Consider the following 23,402-nt stretch of genomic DNA (forward strand, 5'->3'; position numbering starts at 1 on the left):
CATTCACAGAGAAACTATCCACATCTGTTCATCCTGAGTTCATATTCAGGAACATTTGATAGCTTAAAACCAATCCTATTTACGTAGTCAAATGCACCCGAGCATTCCACGAGATAACTTCAGCTGTCAAAATGGCGGTTATGTCTACTGTAACTAAACCAACGACCGTTCGCAGATTCATATTCATTTGTATGTCGCTAGAATACGCAAGAAATATGACCAGGAATTGAGGGCAAGTTGTAACAAACTACATTGCCGTTTTTCGTGAGGATTTTATTAAATAAGGTTATTATTTGTTGTTTGAAAAGAATCTAATGATTACGATCCGTGACTGATCATGAAGTACTGGCGTCGGTGTCAAAACTAGATATGTCTCGTCGGACAACGCGACCGCAGTTTTCTATCGGAGTGAAAATGTGTTACTACGGGTCATTAAATAGATGTTTGATAGGCCTTATTAATAACTTATAGTATAAATAAAATTTAAAAAAACTTCGGCTGTGTACATCTTGGATTTTATCTTTAGTTGTAGTTACTTGAACAACATGTTCTGTTAATAGACCGATTTGTCGTTCAGTTGATTCTTTTTTTTCAAAGTTTACAAGCAGCTTTACTGATTCAGGAGTATATCAATAATTTTCCACAAGCATTAAAGAAATGAGGAAAGAACTATACTCAGCTATTGTAAAGTTGTCAGCTGATATATATGTTATACATGTTTTCTTGAATATATATAGAACAGAAATACCAGGGCCAGATGAAGACACACAAATGTAACTGTCTGACTATAAAATTCAATTTAAAATTTCTTATAATATATTATATATAACACATAACATAACGCATACAAGTAATGCCGACATGTGTAGGTCAAGTCCTTAAGTGACCATCGCTGTAAATTATGATTAGGACGTTAAATAATAGATATAATATTACATGACCGATAAGGACAAATCTTGTAACAATATACCACACTTACCCAAATCTCATTGTTCTGTTGACATTACTTTTTAAATTATTTTCAAGTAAATAGCTTTTATGTCCATCGTTTGAAATATTATGTTAAATCACTTCTATCCTATTTACAAAAACGCATTTGACGGAGAATTCAAATACGTAATAAAGTATCGTTCTCACAATGAGATAGGTTTGTAGGAACTGGTTGTGAAGTTGGCTTCAGGAGAGACATGGAAACCTAGAAATCTGCTATAAACATAAAACTTTCCCAGCAAAATCGGTTGCTTGATGTTTTAAAAGCAGATGGCGATAACTTTACTTGTGATCAAGACATTGAGTGTGGGAAGTGTTTCAAGAATCATCAGAAAATAAAGCGCAACCTGAAGATCAAAACGTCGGTGTTGATGATGATGATGATTACTGGTGGAACATCCCATTATTATCCATATAATATATATGCTATGGCAAGTCTTCCCAAGCCAAATGCAAACTATGTATGATCAGTTTCAATCAAAACTCGAACATTCCGCCCAAGCGGACAAAACACCAACTTTCATCACAAACTGTGTTGTCCTTGGTCCAAAAGTATTTGTTCACACCATCAAGATCTTAACCCTAACTTTGAAATTCGCGCTGATGAAAGAGGTATGTTGACTTTTTAAAAAAAAAAATTCTTTACTCTTCGTTTCTCCTAGCTGGATGATACAGATTGTAAAGCCTTGACATGCTTTAAAAGATCAGTTTCTGGACATTCTTTAACACGTTAGTATCCAGTATATCGGAAGCATTTAATTCATGGATAGAAAAATCATTAGACAAAGCTATTGTTACATTGTCCCATGGATGTGAACAAACATTCTGGAGCACAAGAACACAGTGTTCTTCGAAGCTTTATTTTAGCAAGGAGGCGACTCTCATACTTGACGGAACATGTTTTTATTCCCGAGCTCTTATCACATGTTCCAGAAAATCTCTTACCGTGCCGAGAAGAAGTGGTCATGGGCATAGCCCTACCTAATGGTTACATTCTTTGACTTTTGAATTATGAGCCCATAAAAAATCTGATGTTTTGATTAGTATACCATATGCAGCTGACCTTAAAGTGTCTTCATGTAAAATATTAGCCTAATCACTGATTGACCGAGGAAAGGCCAAAATTTGCACCCCTCCTTTTCAGAAGAAATTGGTCTAATTTCCAATGTCCAAGCTGGCTTTAGAAAAGGTTACTCTACAACTGAAAATATATTTATCTTACACGCTTCAATATCTATATATCTTTCAAAAATAATTATATATACATATATATTGTTCATTAATTGATTTCAAAAAAGCACTCAATAATGTTTTGAAGATAGATTTATGGAAGATATTGTTAAAAAGAAATATTACGGGGGGAATATTTAATGTTATAATTAGTCTTATGACAATACCAAATCGTGTGTAGGTGAAATAGCAATAGTATGACCGATTTCTTCACGTCATGTCGGGGTAAAAAACAAATTCTCCCTATTTTTATTTTCTATACATGTATATCTAAATGATTTAGAAGAATTTTAATGCATAGTAATGTTGAACAATTACAGCATATCGATATCTTATTTCAAGAAAGCATGGGTATATTTGTTAAATTATTTATATTATTTATGCAGACGATAGTGTGGTAATGTCAGAATCAGCTGAAGGTCTACAGAAGGCATTGTATGAATTTGAAATTTGTTGTTAAACCGGGAAACTTAAAGTTAGCATTTTAAGAAAAAACCCGTTTTATGTTTGGTAAATAATTAGAAACATAGGAAAGTTATTCATTTCTAAGATTAGTGTTTCATTACAATGGTAGTTTCTGCAAAATCAGGAAAAACACTTTATGCCTTACATAGAAAGATAAGAAATGTTATTTTACCAAGTGATTTACAATTAAAATTATTTCATGTATTGAATACTCCAAAACTTTTGTATTCCTCAGAAATCTAGGGATTTGAAGATATCAATATGATTGAAAAGTTACATGTACAGTTCTGTAAAAAGTTCTACACAAACGTAATTCCACAGCACATGTCCTAGTGTATGGCCAAACGGGTAGATTTCCCCTAAATATTGAAATTCCATAATGATTATGTTCTGGTATTAATTAATTACAAATTCAAATTCAAATGTTTATTGAACCATAAAGTGGGCCAACGATTGGGCAAGTGGACAATATGATGTGCAACATGCATACTTATACAATACAAACATATTAGAAATTATACAATACAAACAAGTTTGAAGTAACAACATACAGTAAGGCCTTGCTAAGGGTAAAAACTGTGTGTACAGTACTTGCATACATTAGAAGACAATAAGTTATGAATTATAGTTTATTTTTGTGCCCAGGTGGGTCGGCTAAAAGTTTATTCTTTCAATTTACTCCTTTTTTCAAAGGCATTGATTATATACTTGGCAACATTTGTTAAAATAGTTTCGTCTTCATTTGTGACCAGCCATATAAATTTAGAATTATCCGGTAGAGCAACTAAGTTTGGATATCTTTTGAACAATGGCTGCATGGGTTCATTTCTTAGTTCATCATAAAGTATACAGTTGGTGAGAAAATGACTTTCATCTTCCAACTAGATTTGAAGAGCAGTACAAATTCGCTCTGATCTTTCCAATAAGGGCTTTGGGTGCCGCCCTGTTTCAACCCTTAGGCAATGTGCCGAAATCCTTAGTTTACATAATGCCTGTCTATGTCTGAAGTCTTTTATTTTCAGGTAAGGTTCCATTTTGAAACAGTTTTTAATGTTAAAGTAGGTATCAAGTTTGCCACTTTTGGACTCTATGTTATTTTATTTGGTGACATTACATGCAAGTAAAAAACTTTTTCGTAAATTGTTTTGAACATGGCATTTTAGCTTCATGACCGATAATGTAGTTTCCGGTACATTAAGCTGATTTAATAAATAATCAACAGAGGAATACCATGTTTGTATATGGTTATTGTGTAACTGTCTATTACAGGTATATGCATCATACAGAGCTCCTCAAGCCTTTTATAATAATAAATCATGGATAAGATTTTAGTGAAATAAAGGGGAAAGCGACCAGTTTCTGACATAACTGCAATATTACTTGTTGTTTTGTTCACTCCCGATATGTATTTCAGGTATTTTATATGCGATATCTCTGGTTTTATTTTTCCCATATACATTTTCACCAATAAAGTTATTTACTTTGTTACACGCAGCAGAATTTGTTTTGAACATCCCCCAGATTTCACACCCATACAAGAGAATCGGCTTGATTGTATGGTCATATAGGTGTAACAATGTATGTATACTAGGGCTTGAGGATGACATGCATTTTTGTAGATAGTATGTGGCCTTCGTAGCTTGTTTGAACAAATCATTCTGGGCCTCTGAAAAAAGACCACTGGGTGTGAATGTGATGCCAAGATATTTATTATTTTTGACACATTCAATAACTGAACCGTTAAATGAAAAATTATCCTGGAAATATTTACCCGTCTTGTTGAATATTATTATATTAGTTTTTGATATATTAAGGGGCATCTAAACAGCAAATCCAGTCAAAACATTGATATTTTACAGGCCTATAAATCCCTATTATGGTGCAATGTCACAGAAGTAACATGATGAACTTTTAGTATGTATCATGGCAAACCGCGGGACTTGCTGTTGACATGTAATTTGTTAAGCTGTTTGTAAATTTCAACAAAACGTAAGAAAAATGCATGTTTAAGGGGGACATAATTAACTCATTTGTATCCCATATATTACACAAACTTGCCATGTCGTTTTGCTCACAAGTGTCTAAAGCACAAAATAGGAGCATTGGTTTGACCATTTTTGACGTTATTATATGTATAAACGCTGTTTTTATTTTGACCTTGAATTGCAAATGGCGGTCGTGAATGATATCACACAAATACGGCATATAAGGAGGTATTCAAAACATCAAAAATGCTCTTATTAGACAATATAAAGTATTCTTGAAGTGGCAAGAAGACTACTTTTATGAAAAAATGTTCAACCGTTGAGTTTGGGGTAAAATATGCCTATTTCTGAAAAAGGCTGCAAACTCACCAGTTTAACAAATTGACTTTAAAATGTTCTTCTTACTATGATGAGATGTCTTAAATGTATGATATAGGAGTATTGTTATTAACTGAAATGCCCCCCTTTAAGCCATATTTGTGTAAAATTATTCACAGACGCCATTTGCATTCCAAGGTCCAAACAAAATAAGTGTTTATACGTACATACAGTCAAATCCGGTCAAACAAATGCTCCTACCCTGTGCTATAGACACTTGTGATCATAACAGCTTGGCTATTTTTCAGGTTTGGTCATTTGCGTGACTTAGAATTATTCCATGCTACATCTTACCACAAAGTTACTCTATAGAAGAAACTGGTAGCACCTACAGCAAATTATTGGTGATTGTAAGAAGCTACATGTCCAAACAAACATTTTGGTATATTACATGACATTTTTTTGTGCAAATCTTTAGGTATTTATTCGTGTTTGAAATTCAACATTATTCTGCTATATAGATGACCCTTAACATCCATGCACCATTGTTTGCAAATTTTTTTGTTTTAATAATCTTTTCTGTAGGCCTTCACAGGTATTGGATAGGATAACTATGTCATCTGCGTACATTAAATAGTCAATTCGGTGGTCATTGATACTTACATTTGGGTATTTGATAATAAATCAGGTATGTCATTCATAAACAATTTGAATAAGTTTGGACTAAGTACATTACCTTGTCTTACTCCTATGTTAGAGTGGAATGGTTCTGTTATACGACTGTTTACTTTAACACATAAATAATTTTTCCGGTACATGCTCTTTATAATGTCGTAAAATTTACCATTGATATCAAGACTTAGGAGTTTGTGTTTTATGCCAGAATGAATAACCCTGTCAAAGGCCTTCTTGAAATCAACGAAACAGGCATAAAGTTTGCCTTTTGGTATGTTTGTATATTAGTCAATGAGGGTTTTCAGGACAAAGATGTGGTCTGATGTCCTTGACTTCTGTGAGAATCCAATTTGAGATGGATGAATGGTTTTATTGGATTTACAGAAATTGTTAAGTCTGTTGTTTAGGATGGTATTAAACAGTTTCCCAAGCGTTGGGCTTATAGCAATTCCCCTGTAATTTTCTGGTTTTTCTGGGTCTTGGGACTTGAATATTGGGGTTATATATGAAGATGACCATTTAGTTGGATAGTACCCTGATGAAAGAACCAGATTAAATAGTTTTTTTATGGCTGGGTTCAGGTGGTTAATCCCTGCTTTTATCATTTCATTGGAGATTCCATCCAGACCAGGGGATTTGTTATTTTTCAAATTACATACGGCATTTGATATTTCATCTGTAGTGATTCTGAAGTCGAGTTCTCCAAAGGATCTGCTCAGTTCCATCGATTTCACCTGATCATTTATCATTTTTTCTCTTGCCAGGTGAGCCTTAGGTATAGTGTTTAAATTTGTAAAATATTCAGCCCACTTCTCTGGTGGGATTTTATTGGCGACAGAAGTGTTCTCATTATCTTCCTTTAAGGATTTTACCATGGACCAATATTTTTTTCGAATCATTTTCCCGCAAGTTATCAAACTTACTTAGTATCTCTTGTTTAGATGTTCTAAATTTGTATTTGCGTAGCTTATTCTATACTCGGTAACATTTATAGTATCGTCCTCGGATTATTGGGTCATTTGGGGATTTCGAAAGTAGCGCACCCTTGTTTATACGTTCCTTGCGTTTATTTTGAAGGTCCTGGTCAAACCATGTTTTATTTCTGTGCGTTGAGATTGTCCGCAATTGAGATTTCTTTTTTGATTTCACTGATTTAGATGCAGCGGATTTCATCATGTCGCTGAAGCTCCTAACTGCTGAATCAATACCAGAGTCATTGAGTTCAAAATTTGTATTTAGAAATGTGTTGGTCTGGGAGATACAAATGGGATGGATGAGTGCTTGTTGGAATTTCTCAGTAGAGTCATTATTCCATATCAATTTTTTCCGGAAATGGTGTCGTATTTGAGTCGCTTAACATGCTCTCAGAGGATCCACTGTATGCTAGGATACCAAATGTCAACATACAAGGACAGTCGGATAAAGTTGGGACAAAATCTGATACTTTAAAATACAGAGTCTTACATAATAATTCTTCTGACATAATAACATTTCCCCCTTGTATCTAGCTTTCCATCACAATTATTCCGTCTAGAATACGGTATCACTGACATATTGATCAAAGTCATCATTTGTGTCATTAACTATAAAGTCAGGTTCATTACCAGTTCTAGCATTAAGGTCCCCACATAGTATTATTAACGTCAGGGTGCCTTTGGCACCTGCCGTTATAGGCGTGGTGGGAAAATGTTGTTACTGACAGATCTCTTCCGGCTAACTATTCCTCTTTTCTGGCATACAAATGATATACATCCGCAGTCTAATATAGTTCCTATTTTGATAGCAATTATTGACACAATTTAAGTGATGTAAACCGTGTTTACTGCAATTATTTCAAATGAAATGTTAATGTTTGGTGTTCTAGACTATTTTAGAGTATAATTATTAACCTTTTTCCTCGTCAGTATATGCAATTTTGTTGGCGTCGGATTACGTAGTTCTGTCTCGATACTGCCTTGAAAACGAAAGTAGAAAAATCAGTTTGATCGCCGTGGAAATTTACATGCATTCACAGAGAAACTATCCACATATGTTCATCCTGAGTTCATATGCAGGAACATTTGATAGCTTAAAACCAATCTTATTTACGTAGTCAAATGCACCCGAGCATTCCACGAGATAACTTCAGCTGTCACGTGACTCTTCACTAGTCAGCCAAAATGGCGGTTATGTCTACTGTAACTAAACCAACGACCGTTCGCAGTTTCATATTCATTTGTAAGTCTCTAGAATACGCAAGAAATATGACCAGGAATTGAGGGCAAGTTGTAACAAACTACATTGCCGTTTTTCGTGAGGATTTTATTAAATAAGGTTATTATTTGTTGTTTGAAAAGAATCTAATGATTATGATCCGTGACTGATGTACTGGCGGTGTCAAAACTAGATATGTCTCGTCGGACAACGCGACCGCAATTTTCTATCAGAGTTAAAATGTGTTACTTAAGGGGTCATAAAATAGATGTTTGATAGGCCTTATTAATAACTTATAGTATAAATAAAATTAAAAAAAACTTCGGTTGTGTACATCTTGGATTTTATCTTTAGTTGTAGTACTGATTCAGGAGTATATCAATAATCTTCCACAAGCATTACAGAAATGGGGAAAGAACTATACTCAGCTATTGTAAAGTTGTCAGCTGATATATATATTATACATGTTTTCTTGAATATATATAGAATAGAAATACCAGGGCCAGATGAAGACATTTCATCTGATACAAACGTAACTGTCTGACTATAAAATCCAATTTTAAATTTCTTATAATATGACCTCAGACCCTGACGTTTCTCAGGGCCTTTGGCCCTTTGATGTTCCCTTTCCTTTTTATGCTAATCATATCTGTCTCGATTTGGTCCAATACTTCAGTATTAACCTGGTTAGTGTAAGTAGAGTTAGCTGGAATGATATAAGCTAGACATAAACAGATGTCCTGTGAGAAGTTGAAAAATGTCTTGTTTAAAATGACCCATTGATAATCTTTACTAGTGTTCTTTAGAATTTTCACACCACGTCTTATGTCGGTTCTAATTGGGATACCTAAACCTCCGTAGTGTCGGTTATTTGATGATTTTGGCCTGCATATTGGGTAATAGGAGAATCCTGGGATGTTGATATTTGTTTCATACCCAACATGGGTTTCAGTTAGTAGTACAATGTCATATTTACTTATGGTATTGATGAAAAGTTTATCTTTTGTTTTATTCATAGATTTTGAGATAAGGCCACCAACATTGTAACAGTAGGGGAATATGTACCAAGAGGATATATATATATATATATACATGTATATCAACACACTGAATCTCCGTTCAGTGATGGAAAAACACTTACAAATTGTAACAAAAATAAACTATTTAAAGTGAGAAATAACAGAGAGAGAGAGAGAGAGAGAGAGCAGTACATGTGCTATGTTAAGCAAAAGTAATGTAAATGACTACACAACCAGTGCAACACTCAAAGGAAGCTCGAGTTATACTTATCCGGAAGGAAAAAAGTATATATTGTATAAACTTATATACTGTATTACTTCATTAGCCCTTATCAAAACGCATTACCATCAAAAAAATTAATATTGACTAAATACTGTGAACTACAATTTTGTAATATCGAAGTTTAGCTGAGGACACAGGACCTGGGTTGTACAGGAATGTGTACATGTGTATATGGTCTGATAACTGATATAATATACGGCTTGCAACGAATATATCCAATTCAGATTTCATAGATTTGTTAGTTAGGCTTTCATTTTTGGCAATTCAAGGTCCTGTCTAGGTCTTACGTATTGGGTATTCAAATATAGATTTGAGTACTAGTTGTACATGTTGAGTAACTAATATTTTGTTTGCTAATCTTTGTTTAATATACATTAAGAGTGATTAATTAATGTTCAATAACGGTCGTGATATTTTCTTCAGTTCCCGTGAAAGCGATTATTCTGTCTGTATGGCCGTTCATAGGACCAACTGTTAGAGCTAAAGTTTGGCTTGTCCCTGACGCGAGCGTTCATATATGGCGAGGGTTTTGGAAGCCCCAGTTCTATGTCGATTCTGTCGCGGATGCTTGCTGCGAGTATGCTTACCCCGGTCTCTGACTGGTGGTAATTGTCTCTGTGGTCAAGGAATTTCATATTCGGCTCGCCTTTGTACGACAGGTTGCTGTTGTCGCATATTGATACATTATCAATGTTTCTAAGTTGGTCCTTCAACATAATGCCGATAAGCTGAGCCTTGGTGTTCAGACTGGGGCCATCTGCCCTTGGGGTTGGTAGAGATACAATTAACTTGGTCTGGGAGAATTTGGAGGTTGCTTTGTGCACAATTTCCTTCGTGTGATTCACGCAATCATCAGCTTCTCTGTCTTAAGGTCATTCGTCATGGAGTGAAAAACAATGATATCCGCTGGTAATGTTGTTTCTTCTATCACCTTTTCAGTTTCTTTCAAAGTATATGCAATTTGTTTTACACAGTGGAATCGAAATGAAATTTTGTTAGGGTCAATTCCCTTTGTGTTTGATGTACCAATTAGGGTTACTTTGGGTTTTTGTCTATCCTCTTCATCTCTGGAATGCTTTTCCATTCTCTTTGTGCACCTGTTGGTCTTTGATCGGTTTTCTGCCTACTTGCTGGAATTCGACGGTAGATTTTGAGTCATGACTGTACTCTAGTTTTAGATTTACGCTATCCTGTTGTTTTTTCTCAAAGTCCTTCTTTAAGTCAGAACACACTTTTTCGAGTCCTTCAATTTCCTTTTGCTTAGTTTTTAATTTATCTGATTGTTTGAGTCAGTAGTAAGACTTTTCAATGGCCTTTGATTGAAGTTTAACTTTATGCTCAATTTTGGCAGTTTTAGGTCATTTTGTGAGATTAGGCATTCCTTCTCGAGAGTTGCACAACGTTTCATTTCCTGCAGGGATGACTTAAGTTGGGTATTTTCCTTCTCTGTGCTTATTACAGTTGATGTCAAGGCTTCTAATTTGTTGAACATCTTTTCAAATTTCTCCTCGACTTTGTCAAGAGCTTTTGAAAAGTTTGATTCCAAACTTCTGATTACATCGTATGCCTGTATATTTGCATATTAAAAACAGGTGATCATGTCACTCTGAACTTCTTATTGACAGGTCAATTCATTTTGTGATAATTGATTTAAGGGTACATCACTTTGCCTATTCATAGATATACCGCATCCGCAACAATATAATTTCATCATTGAACATTTAAAAGGGACGGAGAAAACATTTTTGACACCGAAAAATATTTCATAAAAAAATTTCTCTAAAGAAAGAGTCCCCATTTTGGAAAAAAATGTTACATTTGTTATTTTCCTTATTTATGTATTCATGCCCCGACTGGCCAAACTGTACAGAGGTGTTTGAAATTACCATGCATTAAGGTCCATGACCAGACCTCCAGTAAATATTATTTGCTATTGAAATAATTTGTACAAACACCAGGGTGTTTGCGAGATTAGCTATGGTTTTACCCGTGTTTCTTTTGAAAATGGAACACTCTTGTATTCACAAATGCCTACCAACTCTTCCTAATAAACCAAATGGTTTGTTCGTTTATTGCGAGAATAAGTAGAAACTTCAAAAAAATCTATCTCAAAACAGGTAACAGGTACGAAATTATACTTTTCTATGGATAATCATATGGTATTTACAAAGGTACTCCTATGCTTGAATTCTAAAAATACATCTTAGATTTTGACTTTCAGTGTTGTAAACTCACCTACCCTATGTATCAACAGACCATTTCAGAGTGGTAGGTACATGTGTTAATGATTTTTTGGTATTTATAATCAATACTCAGGTAAAATATTGATAGCAGTACCTTTCAGATAAATTGATAAACAACTTGTTTTATTTTCGTAATGACGCTAGTTCCAGAAATGGCTCTGGATATTTTGGAAAGGAAATAAATTTTGCCATTGGATTTGCTAATGTTGGGCAATGTATAGGTGAAATACACAGATAGTATGTCCTTGGGTTGTAAAAGTGCAAGGTAACCTGGGGTCCATTGCACTTTTTCAATGGAACAATGTAACAACGTGTTTCAGTTTCGTTAAATACCCAATGCAGTACCTCACCAGCAAAACCTGTTTGGAAGTCGGAAAGGTGTCTGCGGTCAAGCATGACGGTGATACAATGGGATTCACTGAGAGCGTTGTCTCAGTAGCCCTGGGCATAGACGACCAGGTGTGATTACCGTAGTCGCTTCATAAAAAGCCCTGGGTTTACAGGTAAAATAAATCTGAACGGAGATGTTATGTCAGAAGTGTGGACATGTACCTTAATCAACCACATTCATGGACGTTAAAGATAACTGAAATATAGCTACGATCTGTGCAGCTATATTAAAAATAAATAACGATAGTATTTGGAGCGCAACGAACACTTTTCCTTACCTGACCTAATTTCTACCGTTTCCGAATTAACACCCCGTTTAGAAATCCCGAAGAGGAGCCTGGGCAGGAAGTGAGCCAAAGGAAATGTCCACCTAGTACGAAGCTAGAAGGTGACTGTTTCACTTCATTATACACTATTTACAATATGAAGACATGCCACACGAAGATATCTTATAAAAAAGGTATATCCTGAAAAATACAGAAGATATCTCATTTATTATATAGGATATACATATTTATTATATAAGATATATCAAACAGTATATTAGAGTATATAGTTATATTATGTAATTATACATGTAATATAATCATATCAGATATCTTACATAATTTGGTTAATTACTGGATCAAAATTGCTCCAAAAATAAATGACAAGGCTTGTCATTTGTTATAATATACTGCACAGTTGGTTGGGATCTTGCTATTTGTTATAACGTGTTCCAATGATTTGTAAGCCTCCGCTTGCATTGTTGATATCACGATTTGTTCAGCACCACACACAAATTAGTCACTATACACAATATCAGAGCTCAAACATTGTCACAACACTACATGAATTATTATTACAGTCAAAAGGCACCATCAGAGCTATAGGATTCCTCCTCCGATGAAGGAATGGGCTTGTCTGCCCTTGACAGGAAATACGTCACAAGCCTGCCTTTTCCTTTCACTTCTATTGAACCTCTTAACTTGAAATTGTAGTCCAGTCTCTGTAGTATCAGAGCTGTGCTCTTTAGTACCTATAACGATAATCAAAGTACTGAAAGTACTGCAATTGAAAATTGCATCGCAATCTGATATCACATATCATTTCAGTCCAAATAACGACAATATATGTTGTATACTTATGGGGTACTACTTTCCTAAATTTAGTGATAATAATTTAATGAAACCCCTTAGTTTAAACAGTATAACTTAGACAGCTTGCAAAAGGCGATATTACTTAATGAATAAAGTGGTATCACTTAAACAACTAAGTGATACTACTAAGTGGGAATTAAAAGTAAAACGGCGCCCCATACGTACAATGTACTTACTTGTCACTTGTCAACGAACTTATGTCAGGTGTGGAAGCATCTCCGAGCCATTTCGTAATACTTTTTTTCAGATCACATATACCTACCTTTAATTCATATACATAAATTGTACTTCCTATTACCTGTGTTTACCTGCTTATACGGTATTTCTCTATAATTGGTATTTTCTTAACCTGTATTACAATATGCGATGATGTAAATGCAATATGATCTTAATCACACGTGCGTACCTTTGTTTTGGAACCTGTATCTGAACTTTATCACTTGCATGATCTCTCGTTTAGGTAATAATGAAATGTATAGATCGTGAAATTGTTCATATGTGACCGTTCGCTGACAGTCCGATATGTGATCACTTTAATTGTCATTGTTCTGTGAGTATATTTCGAAATCCACACAAGAATCACTAGTTATTTTCCATGAAGCTGTATCCAAATATTTACTTCTTGCGACATGGACGTGAACTAATTCTATCTAATTCGGTCTTTACTGATGCTTTATACCTGTATTTTCCCTATGAAGCCAGTGCTCTCCATACGACTGGCCACATTGACAGTGTTACCGAAGATGTCGTAGTGCGGTTTGTGGGCACCTATCACCCCCGCTATAACTGGGCCATGGTTGATACCTGTAGAAGAATAGAGGGGATTACTAAAACACGGAAAGGTATTTGTTCTCTGAAAACATACGACCGAGTATCCTATATCATTAGAAGTATCACGAATCGTGCATGCAGGTAATTTTGCAATATTCATTTGGATAACGTAACCTCTCCCCATTCTATGTTTGAGCATTTATTATGACCCGTGCCTGATTTTCTAGACTTGCCTTTTAAATTTCCGCAATTTTGGTTACTAACATCACTAATGAGTATCAGAGGAATGAAACAACCGTACGATGTCCCTAACATCAACGACGAATAGCAGAGAAACGAAACAGCTGTATGATGTCCCTACCATCAACGACGAATACCAGAGAAACGAAACAGCTGTATGATGTCCCTAACATCAACGACGAATACCAGAGAAACGAAACAGCTGTATGACGTTTCCTACACCACCAACGAATACTAGAGGAATGAAACAGCTGTATGATGTCCGTAACATCACAGACGAGCCCTAAAAGGACGAAGTAGCTGTATGATGTCCCTAACATCACAGACGAGTCCTAGAAGGACGAAGCAGCCGTATGATGTCATGTACCTAACATCACTGATGAGTACCAGAGGAACAAAAATGCTGTTTAAATCAAATTTATTTTATATTCATTTGATTCCGCATATAATGTATGACGACTATATTGCAAAATATTAGTAAAGTGAGCAGGGCCTCATATAAATATACCCACTCTCTCATCAATAAAAATAGTGTGTCCTTGGGGTTAATGAGATATCTTTAAGTGTTATTTGATATTTAACCTTGATCGATGATCATCAAAATCTAATCAGTAAGTACCAATAAGTATATTTTTCTTGTTATGATATATCTTTGTAGGGGTTCATGTCCACGAGCTATGTAGGTTAAATGAGACGAAGTATAAGGGGCGAGGAAAAAGGATGTCAAATTGAATTAAACATCAAAAATCTTCTCAGGACCCAGATGTGGTAGAATCAAATACTCCTCATAGATGGAAGGGTCTTCGGGTGCTTTTCGAAAATTGTGAATTTCATGACCCTGGAATGTCATGTTTCCCCAGGAGATGAGGTCTGATGAGGGGAATTTTACTGTAGGTTAAGCAGAGAAATCACATACTGTATTTAAGCATTTTTGTTTGATTTCAATTGGAATTAATTCAATATTGGTTTAACATACCGGTATTCATTGACATATCAGCCCTGACTGACCCAAGGGGCTGATGGGCGGAGCTAAAAAGGGTCAAATTAGCCAGATACAGATAAGCTTGATAGATGGAAGGGTCTTCACAAAGTTGTTTATTTTCGGACCTGGGGGTCTTGCGTTTCTACATGGGGAGAGGGTAAAGTTTAGTTTAGTTTATATAAGAAAGCCTCATTTTGACTATCATTTGTTGACTTTCCATTGTCATTAATTAAGGCTTGGTTAGAATTATCAGTATGGGATGACATTTTGATAGTATGCACATATAGGCCCTGACCGACTCGAAAGCAACTGAGGTTCAGGGACCAATGCTAGATATGTGCTAGCATTTTTATTATATCCCAGTTCAGACCACGATTTGATAGCATCAACTACTTAACAATCTCTGTATGATGGATATCAATAGATAAGAATCTGATGCTGTAAATCTGTACAAGGGTTCACGAAAAATCCTGTAAACACACACAAAGTCATTACTGTATACAATTTGACTAATTTCTGGTATTGACAATATGGATATGCGACCAAAGAAAACCAATTTCAGAGATCAAACCCAGCGTAAAAATGAAGAAAAAAACGGCAAAAAGCACTGGGCCAACAGTTACTTCAAACCGCCACGACTAAAGGTTTCCTAGTTGAAATGTTCATATTGATGAAAACTTGGCAGACGTAAATGTTAATTAGAAATAGTATGTATGTGCTTGAGTTTAAAATATGCTCGGACAGTAAATATGAAAAATTAATATTTTCGACGAAGAAAACGAGATTTTTTATGTAATCTGAGAGAACTCATCAGCGGCCTAATTATAGTTAGTGTTATGTTATGGCCAAGAAAAAATATTCCTTATCCGTAATCCTAGCTCAGTCCTTATCGAGGAACTTTGTTGTATTACAGCGGTGCTTTCATCTTTAATTACAAATTAGTCTCGTTATTTTCATATCAAACGACATTACGATGACGCACATAGGCAAAACAGAAACCTCTCATTCCCCAGATATCAATGTCAATATACGACTTTGAAGACGGTTTGGCTCATTAGACAGATAAAATCTATACAGTAAATCAGTTTTTAAGTTAAAATCTTTCATAAACTTAAATAATGGAATCGCCTGAAGCCTTGTTTTATATGTTTCCAGGGAGATGGGCTGATGTTAAGTTATATGATCTACAATAACGACAGTCAGAAACGTCCCTATGGTGACATCACATGTATAAACAGTTACCTATTCTAAGCTGAAAGTTGGTAAAAGATTCTTTGGATATATCCTTTAACACATCCATCATTTTCAACGCAAATTTTACAAGTGTTCCAAGATGCTCCTTTCGTCTGCAGTTTCCACTTTCCTAAATACAAATTAAAAAATATTACAGAGAGAATTATTACATATTTTAATTGCAAATTTCAAATGCATACACAAACATTAAATACAATATATAGTACATACATAATATATAACATACACAATCTATTACATATACAATGTATTACATATCCGATATATATTACATACACCATATGCATGTATTGCATACTTAACATATTACATACGAAATAAAATTAAATATGTAACATGTTTCATACTGTTCATACATAATCCATCAAATTCAGGTCGTAAATAAAGCACAGAATATCGTCGGATTCTGTTGTTTTCTGGCATTGCATAATTACACTTTCAAAAGTAACAGACATGATATTTCATAAACATCAGACATTACATACAATGGTTATTACACATTATTCTACATACAAAAACACTTTCATTAATAGTACTCTATATATATATACTGAAACGAAAAAGAAACGCAACATGGAAAATTGTGATTAATTTTGTATTAAATATACATATCTGTATAAAAATCGCGGAAATAAACATGCACCCTGCCTAACACCCATACCAATCTTCAAAATCACCCAAGTGTGACTAGAGACCTATGCACTTCCGGCGCGGTAAAAACATCAAAAACCGTGCCTGTACAAACATATGCGTTCTTTTTTCATTCAAACCAGTATCAATTCATCACTAACATTGAGCCACATCATCGCCAATACTTTTGCAAACAATAATTCCTTTTACAATTATGCCACGGTTATCAAAGGTTGATAGAGGACGTGCTATAGCGATGCTTCTGGCAGGGAACACGCAACTTCACGTCGCTCGACAATTCAGAGTTCACAAATCGACTATTAGTCGATCAGTTTCACGTCTTAACGCAACAGGAAGAGTCGATGACCAGCCGAGATCAGGACGTCCACGCGTAACGTCGCGACGTCAAGACCGGGTTCTTAGGTTGGCACACCTGCGTAACAGGAGATTAACGGCCGCTGAAACGGCAAGGAATACGATTGGTAATCATAACCGTCGAATTCATCCCCAAACAGTGATCAACAGACTGCGTGAGGCTAATTTGCGTGCAAGGCGACAGTACGTTGGTTTACCACTAACACCGCAACGTCGAGCACGTCGTATGCAATGGGCAACGGCACATATGCCCAGACGTTTTCCTATGAGACGTTGGAGGTCTATGCTCTTCACCGATGAATCTCGATTCACGTTATTTCGAGCAGATGGCCGTCAACGTGTGTACCGGCGTCGAGGCGAACGTTTTGCTGACGCCTGTGTTTTGGAACACGACCGATTTGGGGGTGGATCAGTTATGGTTTGGGCGGGAATCTCCCATGGTTTGAAGACGCCTTTGGTGATAGTCAATGGGAATTTAACGGCCGTACGCTATCGGGATGAGATCCTTAGGCCCCATGTTGTGCCGTTTGTTAGGCAGCATCATCTAACCTTTCAGCAAGATAACGCGAGACCACACGTTGCAAGAGTCTGTAGAGACTTTCTTGCGACACAGAACATTGTTCCTATAGATTGGCCTCCATATAGCCCCGACCTGTCCCCAATCGAGCATTTGTGGGATGAATTAGACAGAAGAATTCGAAATCGCCGTAACCCCCCAAATACCCTCCCTCAGTTAGCAAATGCACTCGTCCAAGAATGGAACGGAAAGTCAATGCCCTGATGAACTCAATGCAACAAAGAATTAGAGATGTGATAACTGTTCGAGGAGGACACACACGATATTAGGGCACGGTTTCAAAACTGCTGCCATTTCAACTTGGATTCACGTAGGGTACTACCAATCATGACCTTCTAGCAAAGTGACCTGTTCTTAAAAATCTCTAAACATTTAAAGGATGTTACATCAATATTCAATATTAACTATTACATATGAAATTTAAACATAATGCTCACAAGTATTATTTTATTAAACCTACAATTTGAAGTTGCGTTTCTTTTTCGTTTCAAAATATATATATATATATATATATATATATATGCATAGCATGTACATAAAAAGTATAACATACAAAATATTACATATATAATACGAATAGCATAAAATAGTACATATATAATACGTATAACATACAAAATATTACATACATAATACGTATAACAAACAAAATATTACATTCATAATACGTATAACATACAAAATATTACATAAATAATACGTATAACATACAACATATTACATACATATTAAATATAACATACAAAATATTACATACATAATACGTATAACATACAACATATTACATATATAATACGAATAGCATAACAATATTACATACATAATACGTATAACATACAAAATATTACATACATAATACGTATAATATACAAAATATTACATATATAATACGTATAACATACAACATATTACATATATAATACGTATAACATACAACATATAACATATATAATACGTATAACATACAAAATATTACATACACAATACGTATAACATACAACATATAACATATATAATACGAATAGCATAAACAATATTACATATATAATACGTATAACATACAAAATATTACATACATATTACGTATAACATACAAAATATTACATACATTTTACGTATAACATACAAAATATTACATACATAATACGTATAACATACAACATATTACATACATAATACGTATAACATACAAAATATTACATACACAATACGTATAACATACAACATATAACATATATTATACGAATAGCATAAACAATATTACATATATAATACGTTTATCATCAAAAATATTAATGCATAATTCGTATAATCAACTGAATATTACATACACAATACATATAGCATACAAAATATTACATACATAACAAGCATCACATACCTAATAGTTGAAATGTATACATGCAATAATCAAAATATTATATATATACATATTTATTATCATCATGATGTCCCCGGAGACCAGTCACAACTATACTTACCTCCATTGAATTTTCACCGTTATGTCTGCGGAACCACTCACAACCATACTTACCTCCATGCAGTTATCACCGATATGTCCCCGAAGTCAAGTCACAACCGTACTTACCTCCATGGAGCTGTCACCGAGATGTCTCCGGAGACTAGTCACAACCATACTTACCTCTATGGAGCTGTCACCCAGATGTATCCGGAGACCACTCACAACCCAACATACCCCAATGGAATTATCACCAAGATGCCTGCAGAGACAACCCGCAACCCTATTAACCACCATGGAATTATCACCGAGATTTCCCCGGAGACCAGTCAAAATCCCATATACCTCCATGGAGTCGTCACCGAGCTGTCCGCGGAGACCACTTACAATCCTACTTACCTTCATGGAGCCGTCACCGAGATGTCCGCGGAGACCACTTACAACCCTACTTACCTCCATGGAGCTGTCACCGAGATGTCTCCGGAGACCACTCACAACCCAACATACCTGCATGGAGCCGTCACCAAGATGTCTCCGGAGACCACTTACAATCCTACTTACCTCCATGGAGCCGTCACCGAGATGTCTCCGGAGACCACTTACAATCCTACTTACCTCCATGGAGCTGTCACCGAGATGTCCGCGGAGACCACTTACAACCCTACTTACCTCCATGGAGCTGTCACCGAGATGTGCGCGGAGACCACTCACAACCCAACATACCTCCATGGAGCTGTCACTGAAATGTCCCCGGAGACCACTCACAACCCAACATACCTCCATGGGGCTGTCACTGAAATGTCCCCGGAGACCACTTATAACCCTACTTACCTCCATGGGGCTGTCACTGAAATGTCCCCGGAGACCACTTATAACCCTACTTACCTCCATGGAGCTATCGCCGAGATGTCTGCGGAGACCACTTGCAACCATGTAGGTAGACCCAATAGTTTTTATCTTACAGAGCGAGACGAATTCCGGCTCCTGCATTAACTGACAAACACAAAAAAATAAAGATGTACAAGAAGGACAACCGATGTATCAAATCAATGTTGAATAACAACATTGTGCACACGTTTTTCCATGATACAATATTGCGTATAAGGTATAAGCAAACACAAATGACCTCACTATAGGTAGCACAAAATCAAAATTAAAGAAAACCTACATAACGGAAATATACAATATTCTAGGATTACATAAAATTAATGGAACGTCGGAGGGAACCCATGATGTTATCTGCTTTCAGAACGAGTGAATATCAAGGAGTATCGTCTTTGAGGCTGAATGAATATGAAAGAACCCGTGAAATTATCTCTTGTCAAACAAAGTTATTGCAAGGAAATTCGTGAAGGGATCTATTCCAAATCGAGTAGTTCTGAAGGAATATGTGAATTTATCTCGAGTCACAAACACACGTGTCCAGAGAAACCCGCTAGTCTTTAAACAGAACCCACCGGAGATATACGCTTATCTACTACGTTATCGTGTAACTTTGAATAAACGTGATAATTTCAATCGTTAATTTTCCATTTCTGGATAGTTATACCCTTGCTTCTAATATAATATCCACTGTGTTTACAATTCCCAGTTGATTCTATATCCAACGACTAACCATTACTATTTCCGTGACAAATATAAACTACTGACGAAAAAATAACAACACAATCTTTCGAGAGATGGGGGTTGATTAAGAACACGTGAAAATTGTATGGTCGACATCGGGATCTCATTTTGAAATATTCTGTTCCCTGATGCGATATGACGTCAGCAGTGTGAGCTGTTTGCTGATATGCCTGGTGGTTCCATTGTCACCTCCCTTGCTCCTATTTTGTGGTCCGTATTTTACCTAGATTAGTATGACGGGTGTTGTCAGACGACTCTTTGTTTTATTTTCCTTGAATTTTTTAATGGTTTCCATGACAATGTATTTTTTGTTCATGTTTTGCCTCACTTTCAGCGAGTTTGAGGTTTTTAGGTTACGTGGTTATTATATTGTTATTGAGTTTTTTTAAGTTATCGTCCCAGGTGACGTTGACCTGCTGAAGAACGGGACAAATTGTTCAAGGGGTGAAAGTAGATCTGAAGTTAGTTAAGCACTGAACACATGATTATGGAAATTAGTGAAAACAGGACCCAACGTCATAAGAATATCTAAAAGCAGTTATCAACAAATGCAGGTGGCATCATTATAAACCTTCCTACCTCGTCGTAGTCCGAAATGATTTCGTTGAGAAAGCGCAGACATCCCAAACCGTCTTCATAGTTACAATTTTCTGTGTAGAATTCTTCAAAATGGGGGCACGCAGCGAACATTACTCCGACATCATCATGGGTCCTACTAAGGGCATACTGAGAATTCAAAATAATGGAATATTATCAACAACACACTTTTATTGACTGATTCCTTATTCAGTTAAGGAAGAAAATGGAAAGGAAGTTTATTGTATCTAAACATTCTATTTATAGTATTGAATACAGTAAGCATCAAAAAGGTACAATAATGTATTGAATCAGACTAATTATTGAATTCCAATGTATTTATTAGGTAAGTGAATTTACTCCTCATGTAGGATTATGTATTTAATCAGACTAAGTAATGAATTAGACATTAGTAGTGTATTCATCAGGCAAGGAAATATATTCGTGGGATAATTTAAAGAGGGAAACTTTAAAAATAAAAATATTTATCAGATAAGATAAAGTATTTATCAGTTAACGTAAAATATTTGTCCGGTAGGATAATGTATTTATCCTGTAAGGTAATGTATTTTTCGGGCAGGATAGGATACTGTATTGGATCTGATATTGTAATTATCTAAGAATTGATAATTTGGAATGTAGCCTAAGACATGGTAGCTGGAATTAATGTGTTTTTATTATACTAAAACAAAGGTCTAGTGATCACATCCGGCTTTGTATGGTTAGGTGAGACAATCAACAATTGTAATTATGTGAACAATTATGCAAAATGTACACACTACAAGCAGCTGTTAAAAGGACATATAGACATTTTATTAACAATAATATAAATATTTAAAGGAAATATAAAGCTCTATCATAACAACCGTTATATATCCGCAAGCATATATATTTCATTACCATTTTTTCTTATACATAGGCGGATCAAGGAAGGGGGGAGGGACGCAGCCAGCACGTGCCGAAAGTAAAAATTGGCAAGTGACCTTTTTGCAAGAGTTAAATCTAAGAAGTTCCTCAGAACACCCTATAGACCCACACAGAAGTTCATTCCGGAAAAAATGTTCTCTTACGTTAAAGCATCTGATAATGCATTATATTACATACATAGATAGCATTATAACAATAAAACTTTATTATTGATATCATTGTTTCATAACTAAGAAATGAATTACAGAAAACAATAGTTTATAGTTGTTCCGCCTTAATTGATATGATACATTGTATAGTTTATGTACAATTCATACCGTTTTGTCGTGATCGTAAAGAAGGTCTCTCGCTATATCAGGTAGTACCAAATTATACAGCAATGTCTTGTTTTTTCTCCTTAGTTTTCTCAGTTTTGCATGGCTATTTATCGTTTCGGATCTACGGAGAAACGTCTTCCTCTTCAGCATTTCAACCTTGAATACAAACAGTTTATTTAAGGATCAACTTTGAAAAACTTGAAATTATATTATTTAGGATTTTCTTTAATTCCTAACTTGCATTATTTAATGCATTTGTTAGCGTTTGAGACACACATCTTCCAAAATCATATTTATAGCAAACTGGTGATTCTCACTAGCTACAGGGCTACGACACGTCGCAATCTTCGGGAAACTGTTCAGCGGGTTGTTTCAAACACCGACGGGGGAAAGTTTTGACTGTTGAATGATATTAAAGGCATGAAATAAGTATGTGTTACCCGATGAACTAAAAATAATCAGATATAAGCCATTCAAATATATGATCCAGAAGACCTTTGTCTGTGTCATCAAACTGTCCTGTAGCAGAGATCGGCAATCACGATCAGAAAAACGCTTCATCATAATTATTTGGATGCTTCAGTGCGGTTCAAATATTCTACGTTAGTGAACTTTTCGAACTGTTAACTGGCTCGAGTTCTAGCAATTTTCCTTGTAAACAGCCGAATACTTCATTCACATTTACAGTTAGGTAACAAAAGAAATGTACTGTAACTGGATCAACAAGGGTAGTTCATC

The 23,402-nt window shown here is 35.4% G+C and overlaps 1 protein-coding gene across 1 annotated transcript in view; it reads right to left on the minus strand.

Moving 5' to 3' along the window:
• Nucleotides 1-12,333: 12,333 nt before the first annotated feature.
• Nucleotides 12,334-23,402, minus strand: part of LOC117316821 (adenylate cyclase type 8-like) — a 35,231-nt gene continuing 24,162 nt past the window's right edge. The window contains exons 14-19 of the mRNA XM_033871597.1: nt 22,665-22,820; nt 21,424-21,570; nt 20,104-20,211; nt 16,166-16,286; nt 13,610-13,734; nt 12,334-12,809 (exon numbers count right to left, since the gene is read on the minus strand). Of these exons, the coding sequence (XP_033727488.1) occupies nt 12,639-12,809; nt 13,610-13,734; nt 16,166-16,286; nt 20,104-20,211; nt 21,424-21,570; nt 22,665-22,820 (828 nt within the window). The 3' untranslated portion in view covers nt 12,334-12,638. The remainder of the gene's footprint in view (nt 12,810-13,609; nt 13,735-16,165; nt 16,287-20,103; nt 20,212-21,423; nt 21,571-22,664; nt 22,821-23,402) is intronic.

This window comes from Pecten maximus, chromosome 18 (assembly GCF_902652985.1).
Source record: "Pecten maximus chromosome 18, xPecMax1.1, whole genome shotgun sequence".
Taxonomy (NCBI): domain Eukaryota; kingdom Metazoa; phylum Mollusca; class Bivalvia; order Pectinida; family Pectinidae; genus Pecten; species Pecten maximus.